We start from the raw sequence: 14,903 nt of genomic DNA, 5'->3' as shown, positions 1-14,903 counted from the left end.
ACTGCATGTATAATTTACAACTCAAGATTTCGACTGCTTCCCCCCCCCCCCCCCCCCCCCCCCCCCCCCCCCCCCCCCCCCCCCCCCCCCCCCCCCCCCGAAGATACACTTTAAAAATTGTATCACATACAGAATAACAAATTGTAGGTGAGTAATTAAGGAACTTGTCTGTCCTGATTTAGATTGTAAGCTCTTTGGAGCAGGGACTGTCTTTTCTTCATGTTCAATTGTGAAGCGCAGCGTACGACTGGTAGCGCTATAGAAATGATTAAAAAAATTACCTCAGGAGCAGTTATTGTAAACTAAACCGGACACTGCATAGCTTTGTAAAAGTCATATAAAAGTAACAAGATATAAAAGTTAAATCATATTCATCATGCTAATAGTAAATGTTCTGCTTTCATAACAGCAGGTTTATAAGGTTTAGCTCGTCTAGTTAATGATGCTGCGTGGGTGCGAATTATAGCATTACCTTAACTCCTTTGGAATTGGGAGGCTAAGTTCTTGATATGTATTGCATTGATCTGGACTCTGCAAAATCCTTTAGAGTGCTAGACATTTGGCGGATCTGTTATATGAATTCACAGATTATTTTATTTATAATGGAAATTGTTCTATAGTTCTTTACATACTCCGAAGACAAAGAAACGGAACTGTGCTCTTTTCAGAAGTACTCAAAAAAAAATCCACCCCACCCTCCAGAAAAAAAAACAACCAAACAAAATATATATTTATATCATGGTGGTAACTCTGTCTCTTCACGGTTAGGAAAAAAAAAGAGTCTTTTTATATTAAATGTTGAGCCGAACAGATATCTTCTTCAATTATGTCAACGTCGTCTTCGGTTTCTTCGGTCAGGAATGGATTCTGGCTGATGATTTTGGCTGTTTCTGGGTCCGATTTCTCACTGAGTTCCGTTTCACTGGAGCTGTGCTCCAAACACCCTTCGCTCGATGGGTTTTTCGGGTCATCTTGTGTTTTTCGCAGTTGCTTTTTGTGCTTCATTCTTCTGTTTTGAAACCAGGTTTTCACCTGAAAATCAAGGAAAATGCCAAAGGCGTGAACGTGGAAGACAGAAAGCAAAGGTCTGAAGATTCCTTTGCAAGACACTGAGAAGCAGTTTAACCTGAGAAGCTGCAGCCGCTCTGAGGTGGAACCCAGGGACAATTCGTGGGCGCCGGAGTTCTCAAAATTACAGAAGCTAAAATGCTGGTAAGACTAGTAAAAAGGGGAGGTTAAGTGAGTTACCCCAAGTCAGACGAAGGTCGTGGTTTAAAGAAAGAATTCTAACACCTAACACCATAAATGAGTCATACTTTTGCTAATACCAATGCATGCCCCACTGTTATTATGCTAAAGGCGCTGCAGTCGGACTTTTTTTTTTACCTGAGTCTCGGAGAGGCTGAGAGCCGTGGCCAGTTCCACCCTCTCGGGCGTAGACAGATAACGTTGCAGCTCGAAACGCTTTTCCAGCCCCGAAAGCTGAGAATCCGAGAAAACAGTGCGGGCTTTGCGACGTCTACAGTGCTTCCCGGGGAGCTCGGGGTGATGCGGGAAGAGGGCAGGCACGGGCAGACCTGCGGGCAAAGAAGACGAAACGAATCACAGCCTAGTCCAGGGCGAGGCAAGACTGGCATCCATGTCATCCCCAACAGTCATGGCAGAGTTCTCTCCAACCCCTGTCTTCAATGCAAGAACGTTTCAAAAGAGAGAGCTCGCTTTTCACAGATTAATCAATAGTTGCATACAATACATTACTTAATGATACAAAGAATTCTGGTTGGATATGTACAACTAAGAGGTCCACAATGAAGTTTTAGGTGATACCTTTTTATTGGACTAACGGTAGACCTAGAAAACTTACAGACGTAATAAGCTAGTCCAGTGAAAAGAGTTACCTACAACTTGTTGACTTCTTATTTCTTGAGGATTGAAATATACTCTTAGAAACCAATTTTTTTAGATTTTAGTTTCGTCTTCTTACTGGTTTAGAAGCGTTCACTGAAATTTTAAGTTAAAGTACACAGATAGTTTCGTACGTTCATACATAACAAGAAGAAATGCATTTCCCTTCCTCTTGAGCAAACTTTTTTTTTGGGGGGGGTGAGGGGGGGGGGAAGAGTCCTTAAAATGGGATGGATAATGGCAAAGGTGTTAGGAACTGAAGATACGTAATAGTAGAAATTTCTTTTAGAATTTCGACCAGCTAATTCAAAGTAAATTCAAGTTTAAAGAATGAAGGCTTTAGAGAGATGTACACAGTGACAATGGAAATATTTTCCCCCTTTAGTATTTGCATTACTCTCTCAAATGAAAAAAGCCCAGACCACGTTTAGACCTAATAATGTATATTATAACTTAAACACTTAAAGATATACATGTGCGCTTTCGATGCATATAGAAAAAAAAGCAGAAATTTTATCAACACAAATTTTCTACTTCTGATGAAAAGGATGTGTAGCAAAAACTTATTTAAAAAAATCTTTTATTTACTGAGTAATAGCTTTCCTGTAAAAAAAATGTATATATATATATATATTCATCGCTAATGCTTGAAAATGTTAAGCTTCGAATATGATACAAAAAGTCTACATTTTTGCAGAAGCAACATTTCTAAGAATTTATTTTCAATTTGCCTACTCAATTTACATTCGATTTACTCTTCAACAATATGTATAGTTTGGATGCTGATATGTGATTACGGTTTCTTGGAATTTAATAATCAAAGAGTGATTTGCAGTTAAATATCCTGTGTTAAATTTTAAAAGGATCAGCTTTACTAAACAAAACCGGCAAGGTTTATCATCGTTTAGTATTTCCTGATAAATTTGTACAGTCCATTTTTTGATCCCCATAATCTTGTTTTATCTTATTATTATTATTATTTGCTACTATTGATTTGATTTATATAATCCTTTGTCCAAATAGCATTCCTAAAGCTCGCTACAATTACATCGGCTTCAGAAGTTTACATGCCCTCATCTCTAAGGTGGAAGCTCTGCCTCTCTGTTGTGCTTCCAAAGAGTCTAGAAGAACAAAAACAATATTAGTAATGAAATATTTATCCTTATTCTGGTGAGATTATTGAGTTTATAACCATTCCTTCCGCTGCCGACTCTAAAGGGCATTTTACACCTTCAAAAAAGTAACTTGTTGCATAGCATAAACGTACTTCCCTCCCCTCAAAAAAGTCTTCCCTCCATAGGCAAACGTCCAGTGAACAATTTTATCCTATTATTTTTTAAAATCATAAAATTAATATATTTGATATAAATAGTTGCAATGTTGGCCGATGCAAACGCCAGCAGGAATAGTTTCCACTCAAATATACTAATAAATATCATGATTATAATCATCAGATTTTAATCCAGACACCATCACAATAGCTTTAAGGAACATTGTTTGTCAGAGCTTTATTTGTTTTGCTTATCGAATGCTTGTAACATCTTGAATCCTAAGCAGCGAGTGAATTTCCGCTTTAAACCCATTTTCATTTGCCATTTTCTTCACAAAAGTGATTATGCCCTCTTTTTTTTCTGTTTTATATATGACTATAGTGCAACGACAGAGTTTAGCTTTTCAGGAATATTGTAATTTGTAGACTATATTTAGGTCAGGCTCCAACGTCATTGCAATAGATGATAGCTATAGCCCTGTGTCTTCAGACACACTTTGAGCGTGGAGCAAATGAAAAAGTACTCATTTATATGTCCATATTTGATTCTAGCTGCTTCTCATATAATTGGAATAGGTTGCTATATGTTTTCCTACCCACTTTTATCTACTCATCTCTCTTCTATTACCATTTTGCTAGGGAAATTATTTAGTTCAGTATTCTGCGTTACCCATTTTTATTTTAATAATAATAACAATAACAACAACAATAACAACAACATTGGCAGAATAGAAAATTACTTACCAGACGTAGTGAGAAAATAAGGATGGTGGTGCTCTGGCTTATGAAGAGGATGGTGAGGATGAGGAGTCAGGATTGTAGGTGTTGGCATTAACGGATATGCATACTCCAGAATAGGAACCCTGGATGCAAACGAACTGGCAAAATGGGCTGGCGGAGTTTCTCTTAAAGGTTTCGGTTTATGCAGTAAAATATCCTCAATAAAAAATGATGTTGGCCTTGGGGCAGACATTGGTGGGGTAAAGCTGAGATTCATTGTCCCGCAAATGTGTGATATGCTAGAGTGCAGTTTTTAAAAAAAAAACTTCTATAATGGGCTAAAATGAAACAATTAGTCGGCCCCTTTCCCCCCCGTGCTACTGGAAACCCACAATTTTGGAGAAGCAGTTGATAAAATGAAGGTGGGGTTTGATTCTGGGGAAGCAGATTTGTTCCTTCGGGTTGATGAAAGAGACCTTTATCCAGCCAATGGTAGAGCAGCAGGGCGGGGGAACTGGCCTCAATACTTGGGCATTAATGGTGAGACTGGCTGGGAGGAGCGCTGGCCAAGGTGCTGAAACTGAACATAAATTGTATGGAGGCCTATGCAAAATCAATTTAATATCTAATCCATTGGCAGAGCTGTATGCAAATATAGCCGAAGGTTGCCAATGTTTTAAACCGTTCTTCGGCTTAGTGAAATTTTCAAGTAAATGTCTTGAAACTAGTGTAAACAGTAGTTCATCTATTAAGTGTGGTCTAACATGACTGTTTTAAACTGCCGGTTTAGCATTTAGCTAGGTGTAAACATTTTAGTTGTGCATGGGAGGAGAATGCATGGAGAGCCAGATGTAATCAATGATAAAGACATGGTTATCATTGCATTTATTATTTTATATTTATTACAATAAAAAATGTCTTTAACTAGTATAGATTGTATAGATAAATGAACATATACAGGTTAAAACCTGCATTAGCCTGGCTTGAATAAAAACTTCTTATATTTTCCTTTTCTCAATTTTATTTCTAAAAAGCTGAAAATTGTAGTTCTTAAGTTCCGCTTCATCATTGCCGTATCATCCTGCTATTATGCTTTTCGAGTCATTCGCCTTTAATTTTATGCCTAACCCTTGTTATTATCTTTCTAGCTTTTATGTTTGTCTTTTCTAATCTGTAACATTTATTTCCCCAGAGTCAATTTGCCAGAATTAGGGTGATACACTACATCATAGCAGCGATAATTTCAGCTCGCATCTCACAAAATTGCTCTAATTATTGATGTTAAACTCATGGAAATTAAAAAAAGGTACTTCTCATCCATCTCCTGATTTTAGGCTCTAATTTGTTGAGATCGAGTTGTCATCACAATTCCAATCACTGCTGTTAATAGTAAAAGTGTTTTAATAGAGCCAGAATTCTCGCAACCCATGCTATTAGATAATTAGGGAGGATGTTAGAGAGGCAAGTGCTAATCCTTGGGCACACTGACAGGATTTTCATCTGATCTAGCAGGTAGAACAAATTAATTACCAGAATCAATTAGTCCTCAAAGTACAGTTCTCTAGGAAGTGCAGGCCATGTCTTCCATATGTATGAGCTGGTAAATTGTAAATGGATGTAAAACCTTTAAAAGAATAGATAGAGCAGTCAGGAGTTTTTAATGAATTTAAAACTCCAAATATAACAGTTCCAAAACACCATCCCTACTCTGCAGCCTCTGTGCCTCAACACTGTGGTTGTGTACCTGTGTTTAAACACAATAATGGAAAATTACAGACACATGCATACACATTGCAAAATTGCATATATAACAGTGTGTGTGTGTGTGTGTGGTTGTGTACCTGTGTTTAAACACAATAATGGAAATTACAGACACATGCATACACATTGCAAAATTGCATATATAACAGTGTGTGTGTGTGTGTGTGTCTTTATCTATCTGAAGACAGATAGAGAGATCATTAAGATTTACTTATCATTCCATATTCTTTTCCTTTTGGACCAGCTTGTCTGCAGTCAGACACTAGGTCAGAACTCTCCTTGTCTAAATTCAAAATAAAACTCGACTCATTTTTTTCCAGGAGGCCTTGGTTTTGCCCATGATTAAGTGCAGGCCCATGTGTGAATAGCAGAGACTCGGTATTTGTTCCTATTCCCCTTCTTCCCCCACTGTTCTTCTTGTTAATGTGTGAATGATTCCTTTACTTTTTATTTGCAATTCTTTTCCATTTTTAATTAGATATTGTAAACCTCTTTGACCTTGTGCAAGCAAAGGCAGTTTATCAAGTTTACAATAAACATAAAGAGAGGGGGAGAAACAGACAGACAGACAGACAGACAGACAGACAGAAGGACATTATATGGGCTATGAATGACCAGTTGTAGAATGTGAGGGTTACAATCAGTGTTTGTTTAGTTGGCAATTTTGGGTGCCATAGAAGATATACAAATTACAGGATGTGCATCAAGTATGATAACAGATTGTTATGGCTGTTTATGCTGGTAACAGGGCACTGCATGGAGTGGTTTTAGTGTTGTGGTATTTGGTTTTTTTGATAACTTGTGGTGCATGACCTAACGGTTTTACTGAGGGTTCGCTAAAAGGATGTCTCTGATGTAATTAGAACTAGAGGAGATTTTTGAAAGGTCACTAGTAACTCCCTGACGTTAATAGTATATCTTCAGTGAGCCTATGTAATGTTTCATTTTGTTTGCTAACCAACCCAACAGAAGTAGAGGTTGACTAACCAGAGACAAGCCAACTCAGGAGATGGTGCTGGAAACGTTTTATTAATAGCTTGTATAAAGGACCCGACACGGTCCGTGTTTCGACGTAATAAAATGCCTGCTTGCTTCAGGGGTCACAGGTAATATTCACAACGTGTACAAACTCTTTCAAACCAGCTGATGGTTTCTTGATGGAACGTTGCGTCTGCATCATCCCTTGAGTTAATACTCGGAGGGAGAATTTGCTTTCTTAGCTTACAACGCGTTATGTTTGATGGCTACTCTCTGAGTTTGTACACGTTGTGAATATTACCTGTGACCCCCTGAAGCAGGCATTTTATTACACCGAAACACGGACCGTGTCGGGTCCTTTATACAAGCTATTAATAAAACGTTTCCAGCACCATCTCCCGAGTTGACTTGTCTGTTAGTCAGCTTCTACTTCTGTTGGTTTGGTTTGCATATTGTGGAGGTTTCCCCCTTCTGCCGTTCCTCATTTTGTTTGCTTATATATTTTTTTGTCCTTAAGCTTGTAGGTTATTTCTTCTGGCTGAATGTTTTTGACTTAACCTTGCACATTTTCTGTTTTTGTTCTTATGCACATTAAAGGGTAACTGTATTAATACATTTTGAAAAATAACTAGGCCTTATTGTTATCACTGAGATGGCACTTTCTGAGCAAAATTTCTAAGTAGGACACATTATTAGCAACAATGCACACAATTTAGGGTTTCTGTTTAAGATGCCATATTCAAAATATTTCACAAATAGTAAAATTTCATGTGCAGTCCATCACTGCTGTAATACAATATCATGCAAAGCTTTTCATTACTTCTGAATTCTGTGCAAACCAGTGCTTAAAAATGTCATTGCAGGCTGGTTTTTGCCTTTGTTTTGACATTTTTACTCAGGAAATATCACACAGAAATTTTGTGACAGAGTTCATTTACCTACCATAGCACAATTTCATTTGAAATTGCTACTATGCTATGTATGAAGCTAATGATATTTAAAATATTGTTCTGTATTATTTTCTATCATGCCATATGTTATCATAAAGCGAATGCTACATACCTGTAGAAGGTATTCTCCGAGGACAGCAGGCTGATTGTTCTCACAAATGGGTGACATCCACGGCAGCCCCTCCAATCGGAGATCTTCCTAGCAACAAAGTTTGCTAGTCCTCGCGCGCCCGCGATTCGCGCATGCGCGCCATCTTCCTGGCCAAAATCGCTCATGTTTGCTAGTCCCATACCAAGCAAAAACAAGACAAGGGAAGACACAACTCCAAAGGGGAGGTGGGCGGGTAGGTAAGAACAATCAGCCTGCTGTCCTCGGAGAATACCTTCTACAGGTATGTAGCATTCGCTTTCTCCGAGGACAAGCAGGCTGCTTGTTCTCACAAATGGGGTATCCCTAGCCCCCAGGCTCACTCAAAACAACAAACATGGTCAATAAGGCCTCGCAACGGCGAGGACATAACTGAGATTGACCTAAACTTTTCCAACTAACTGAGAGTGCAGCCTGGAACAGAATAAAAATGGGCCTAGGGGGGTGGAGTTGGATTCTAAACCCCAAACAGATTCTGCAGCACCGACTGCCCGAACCGACTGTCGCATCGGGAATCCTGCTGAAGGCAGTAGTGAGATGTGAATGTGTGGACAGATGACCACGTCGCAGCCTTGCAAATCTCTTCAATAGTGGCTGACTTCAAGTGGGCCACTGACGCCACCATGGCTCGAACACTATGAGCCGTGACATGACCCTCAAGAGTCAGCCCAGCCTGGGCGTAAGTGAAGGAAATGCAGTCTGCTAGCCAATTTGAAATGGTGCATTTCCCCACAGCCACTCCCCTCCTGTTGGGATCAAAAGAAACAAAAAGTTGGGCGGACTGTCTGTGTGGGCTTGTCCGCTCCAGATAGAAGGCCAATGCTCGCTTGCAGTCCAATGTGTGCAGTTGACGTTCAGCAGGGCGGGTATGAGGACGGGGGAAGAATGTTGGCAAGACAATTGACTGGTTCAGATGGAACTCCGACACCACCTTCGGCAAGAACTTAGGGTGAGTGCGGAGGACTACTCTGTTATGATGAAATTTGGTATAAGGAGTATGAGCTACCAAGGCTTGCAGCTCACTGACTCTGCGAGCTGAAGTAACTGCCACCAAGAAAATGACCTTCCAGGTCAAGTACTTCAGATGACAGGAATCCAGTGGCTCAAAAGGAGGTTTCATCAGCTGGGTGAGAACGACATTGAGATCCCATGACACTGTAGGAGGTTTGACTGGGGGCTTCGACAAAAGCAAACCTCTCATGAAGCGAACAACTAAAGGCTGTCCTGAGATCGGCTTACCTTCCACATGGTAATGGTATGCACTAATCGCACTAAGATGAACCCTTACAGAGTTGGTTTTAAGACCAGACTCCGATAAATGTAGAAGGTATTCAAGCAGGGTCTGTGTAGGACAAGAATGAGGATCTAAGGCCTTGCCATCACACCACACAGCAAACCGTCGCCAGAGGAAAAAATAACTCCTCTTGGTAGAATCTTTCCTGGAAGCAAGCAAGACTCGGGAGACACCCTCTGACAGACCCAAGGAGGCGAAGTCTATGCTCTCAACATCCAGGCTGTGAGGCCAGAGCCCGAAGGTTGGGCTGGAGGAGCGCCCCCTCGTTCTGCGTGATGAGGGTTGGAAAGCAGTCCAATCTCCACGGTTCTTTGGAAGACAATTCCAGAAGAAGAGGGAACCAGATCTGACGAGGCCAAAAAGGAGCAATCAGAATCATGGTTCCCCTGTCTTGCTTGAGTTTCAGCAAAGTCCTCCCTATCAAAGGAATGGGAGGATACGCGTACAGGCGACCTTCCCCCCAAAACAGAAGGAAAGCATCCGACGCTAGTCTGCCGTGGGCCTGCAGCCTGGAACAGAACTGAGGGACCTTGTGATTGGTCTGAGTGGCAAAGAGGTCCACCAAGGGGGTGCCCCACACTTGGAAGATCTTGTGAACCACTCTGGAACTGAGCGACCACTCGTGCGGTTGCATGATCCTGCTCAATCTGTCGGCCAGACTGTTGTTTACGCCTGCTAGATACGTGGCCTGGAGCCACATGCCGAACCGGCGTGCCCAGTGCCACAAGCTGACGGCTTTCTGACACAGGGGGCGAGATCCGGTGCCCCCCTGCTTGTTGATGTAATACATAGCAACCTGGTTGTCTATCTGAATTTGGATAATTTGATGGGACAGCCAATCTCTGAAAGCCTTCAGAGCGTTCCATACTGCTCGCAACTCCAGGAGGTTGATCTGTAGACCTTGTTCCTGGACGGACCAAGTCCCCTGGGTGTGGAGCCCATCGACATGCGCTCCCCACCCCAGGAGTGACGCGTCCTTGGTCAGCACCTTTTGCGGCTGAGGAATCTGGAAGGGACGTCCCAGGGTCAAATTGGATCAAATTGTCCACCAATGAAGGGAGAGAAGAAACCTCATGGACAGACGAACCACATCCTCTAGGCTCCCAGCAGCTTGGCACCACTGGGAGGCTAGGGTCCATTGAGCAGATCTCATAAAAAGGCGGGCCATGGGAGTCACGTGAACCGTGGAGGCCATGTGGCCGAGCAATCTCAACATCTGCCGAGCTGTGATCTGCTGCAACGCCCGCACCGAGGAGACAAGGGTCAGCAGATTGTCAGCCCTGGTCTCTGGGAGGTAGGCACGGGCCATCTCGGAATCCAGCAGAGCTCCTATGAATTCGAGTTTCTGAACTGGAAGAAGGTGGGACTTTGGATAATTTATCACAAACCCTAGCAGCTCCAGGAGTCGAATAGTCACCTGCTTGGACTGCTGAGCTCCTGCCTCGGAGGTGTTCTTTACCAGCCAATCGTCGAGGTAAGGGAACACATGCACTCCCAGCCTGCGCAGAGAAGCCGCTACTACGGCTAGGCATTTGGTGAATACCCTGGGCGCGGAGGCGAGCCCAAAGGGTAGCACACAGTACTGAAAATGCCGTGTTCCCAGACGAAATCGAAGATACTGCCTGTGGGCTGGCAGAATCGGGATGTGCATATAGGCATCCTTTAAGTCCAGAGAGCATAGCCAATCGTCCTGTTGAATCATGGGAAGAAGGGTGCCCAGGGAAAGCATCCTGAACTTTTCCTTGACCAGATATTTGTTCAGGGCCCTTAGGTCTAGGATGGGACGCATCCCCCCTGTTTTCTTTTCCACAAGGAAGTACCTGGAATAGAATCCCAGCCCTTCTTGCCCCGGTGGCACGGGCTCGACCGCATTGGCACTGAGAAGGGCGGAGAGTTCCTCTGCAAGTACCTGCCTGTGCTGGAAGCTGAAGGATTGAGCTCCCGGTGGGCAATTTAGAGGCATTGAGGTCAAATTCAGAGAGTACCCTAGCCGGACTATTTTGAGAACCCACTGATCAGAGGTTATAAGAGGCCACCTTTGGTGAAAAAATGTTAACCTCCCCCCGACCGGTAGGCCGTCCAGCACAGGCACTGGAACATTGGCTATGCTCTGCAGGAGCCAGTCAAAAGCCCGCCCCTGACTTTTGCTGGGGAGCCGCAGGGGCCTGAGGCGCGCGCTGCTGACGAGAGCGAGCACGCTGGGGTTTAGCCTGAGCAGCAGGCTGGCAGGAAGGAGTATTGTACCTACGCTTGCCGGAAGAATAGGGAACCGTCCTCCTTCCCCCATAAAAACGTCTACCCGAAGAGGTAGAGGCTGAAGGCGGCCGGCGGGAGAACTTGTCGAAAGCGGTATCCCGCTGGTGGAGCTGTTCAACCACCTGTTCGACCTTGTCCCCAAAAACATTGTCCCCCCTGGCAAGGGGCATCCGCAATCCGCTGCTGGATTCGATTTTCCAGGTCGGAGGCATGCAGCCACGAGAGCCTGCGCATCACCACACCCTGTGCAGCGGCCCTGGATGCAACATCAAAAGAGTCAAAGACCCCCCTGGCCAGGAATTTCCTACACGCCTTCAGCTGCCTGACCACCTGCTGAAAAGGTTTGGCCTGCTCAGAAGGGAGCTTGTCGACCAAGTCCGCCAACTGTCGCATATTGTTCCGCATGTGTATGCTCGTGTAGAGCTGGTAGGACTGAATCTTGGTGATGAGCATTGCAAAATGGTAGGCCTTCCGCCCAAAAGAGTCCAAGGTTCTAGAGTCTTTGCCCGGGGGTGCCGAAGCATACTCTCTAGAGCTCTTGGCCTTCTTGAGGGCCAGATCCACCACACCAGAGTCGTGTGGCAACTGAGTCCGCATCAACTCCAGGTCCCCATGGATCCGATATTGGGATTCGATCTTCTTGGGGATGTGGGGTGTAGTTAAAGGTTTGCCCAGTTCGCCAGCAACGTCTTTTTGAAGACATGATGCATGGGTACTGTGGACGATTCTTTAGGTGGCGAAGGATAGTCCAAGAGCTCCAGCATCTCAGCTCTCGGCTCATCCTCCGTGACCATGGGAAAGGGAATTGCCGTAGACATTTCCCGTCAAAGGTCGCAAAAGAGAGACTCTCCGGGGGAGAAAGCTGTCTTTCAAGCAAGGGAGTAGGATCAGAAAGAAGACCGTCAGACACCTCGTCAGAGAAATATCTGGCATCTTCTTCTGCTTCCCACGAGGCCTCCTCATCAGTATCGGACACCAGCTGGTGGACTTCAGTCCGAAGCTGCGCCCGCCTCGACTCCGTGGAAACATGGCCACGGTGAGAGCGTCGAGAAGAGGACTCCTGAGGCGGGGGCGACGGAGCTCCCTCCATCGACGTCGCCGGGGAGCCCTCCTGGGAGGCTGCCGGCACCGCAAGCGGTACCGGGGTGGGCGCCCTCACCGCAGACGAGGGCCCAGCCATCGCCTCACTCGACGGCACCGGTGGCGCAAGCACCCCCGGTACCGGAGGAGAAGGGCGAAACAGCTCTTCCAGGATCCCCGGAAGGACGGCCCTGAGGCTCTCGTTCAGAGAGGCTGTGGAGAAAAAGAAATTTTAGCGAAAAAAACCGCGAATCACGAGGGATCTCCAAGGGGCGCGGAGCGACCGAAAAAACAGCCGTCCCGAGCCACGGAAAAAAGGAGACTAGCGAACACGAGCGATTTCGGGCGGGAAGATGGCCGCGCATCGCGGGCACACGCGAGGACTAGCAAACTCTGTTGCTAGGAAGATCTCCGATCGGAGGGGCTGCCGTGGACGTCACCCATTTGTGAGAACAAGCAGCCTGCTTGTCCTCGGAGAATTACCATATATATCTGTGTAAAATGTTAAAGGACACAAGGCATCTTCACTGCATGAGACCCACAAACTATTGTGGAAAAATTCAAACCTTCATAGCTACTCAGCTCACTGTCAAGATGGGAGGAGGTTTGGTCCCAGATGTGGAGGTTGTGCATGGGGAGAGAGGGAGAGGAGACATTAATTTTGATTGTTGTCTATGGTTGTTATTTTTTATCCAGCAATTTCATTCTCTTTATTTGGGTTTCTAGCTCAGTCAGAACCCAGAGTAGAATGCAGCACCATGAGCCCAAATATTTCCCTCTATTTAATCTACAGTCTTAGATTGCTTTAGTCCAGTTTTTGAAACTGCAATTGTCTGCTGGGAGGGGGGGGGGGGGGATGCACCAGGATTCCTTGAAATCCTGCAATTATAGATTTAATTCCAGCCACTAGGTGTCATCATTGTAGAATGGCTGTGACTTCCTCCTCCCTTAGGGGCTGTGAATGCTGTCTGCACCCAATCCTACCAACTACAAATATTCAATGCGATCCTCAATAAATATTCAGATCTGTGAAGTAAATCTATAGATTTAAATAAAGTGAAAAGTGGGTGGGACAAGCCTCAAAGAGCTCCAGGTAGAACACCTTCGGAGCTAATAACTCTTCATCATTGGCAAAAAAAACACACCACAATTTACATAAGTGCAAAAGTACTACCCCTTCATTTCTTATAATATTTGTTAACAAAGTGAAATGCTAGCCTTCTGCAGCAGAATAAAGTAGTTCCCAGACCGATGCTGGCCAGCGTTTCAAAGTACTGTCTCAAGACTGGGACTTCTACAAATAAAGAGAAAGGCATAATAAATGTGAAGAACAAAAAATATACACAGGCTTCAAATTGGCACAAGATAAGGAGTATGGCTAGTGCAGTGGACTTTGATCCTGGGGAACTGGGTTCAATTCCCACTGCAGCTCCTCGTGACCTGTATATACTATGTAGACTGTTTTGAATGTAGTTGTAAAAAAACACAGAAAGACAGTATGTCAAGTCCCATTCCATTCCCTTTAATAAAAGAATAGGATATATATGAGAACACAAAGGGTGAGCTGTGTGAGCAATGCCATGCAGCAGGAGATAGGGTAGAAACTCTGCAGTGGCCATGGTGAGGTGGGGGTGGGAGATGTGCCTCATAGGGCATGATTCTAACTTGAGTTGCTCCTGATGAATGCAGATTTTGATAACTCCTGTTTGCAGAGCTGGTGATAGTGGATGCCTTAAGTGAACCTTCAGCTATAGACGCCCCCCTTCAATTAACCCTTCTGCCAACTGCCTAGCCTAATGGTTGGGCTAGCCATGCTTGGTTAAGATAGTTTTTGTTGAGGGTGATCAATCCAAATCAGTGATGTTGCAGAATATAATACCAATGATTTGCCATTAAAAAAGGAGAAAATCATTGCCAAAATAAAACCCCACAAGGTTGTTCTCATTGCTTAGTCAGGATAGGAGGGGGCTTCCTAAAACTCTGATATGTGCATTCTACAAAGTAAAACAGGAGCTTATACCATCTTGACATCCAGAAGTGGCCAGTTCAAACCCAACTGCTGCTCTTTGTGATCTTGGGCAAGTCACTTAACCCTCCATTGCCTCAGGTACAAACTTAGATTGTGAGCCCTCCAGGACAGAGAAATACCCAGTGTAACTGAATGTAACTCACCTTAAGCTACTACTGAAAAAGGTGTGAGCAAAAATCTAAATAAATATTTGAGATTCTACATGGAATGTTGTTACTATTTGAGATTCTGTTGCTACTATTGGAGATTCTAGATGGAATGTTGCTACTATTGGAGATTCTAGATGGAATGTTGCTACTATTGAGATTCTGTTGCTACTATTTGAGATTCTACATGGAATGTTAATGTTGCTATTCCACTAGCAACATTCCATGTAGAAGCCTGCCCTTGCAGCCGCGCAGGACGTCAGACTCACAGAAACAGAAGCCTGCGTGGCTGCAAGGGCAGGCTTCTACATGGAATGTGCTAGTGGAGGGAGTCGCCTAGTGGTTAGTGCAGTGGACTCTGGTCCT

The 14,903-nt window shown here is 44.1% G+C and overlaps 1 protein-coding gene across 1 annotated transcript; it reads right to left on the bottom strand.

Annotated features, from left to right (window-relative positions):
- Positions 1–786: 786 nt before the first annotated feature.
- Positions 787–4,172, bottom strand: BSX (brain specific homeobox). The gene is made up of 3 exons (XM_030220447.1): positions 3,920–4,172; positions 1,387–1,577; positions 787–1,032 (listed from the first exon to the last, which is right to left on the bottom strand). The coding sequence occupies exons 1-3, from the start codon at positions 4,170–4,172 to the stop codon at positions 787–789; spliced, it is 690 nt and encodes a 229-aa protein (XP_030076307.1).
- Positions 4,173–14,903: the final 10,731 nt, after the last annotated feature.

The sequence above is a fragment of the Microcaecilia unicolor genome, chromosome 12, assembly GCF_901765095.1.
Source record: "Microcaecilia unicolor chromosome 12, aMicUni1.1, whole genome shotgun sequence".
NCBI lineage: Eukaryota > Metazoa > Chordata > Amphibia > Gymnophiona > Siphonopidae > Microcaecilia > Microcaecilia unicolor.
This window is presented reverse-complemented; position numbering and strand designations above follow the sequence as displayed.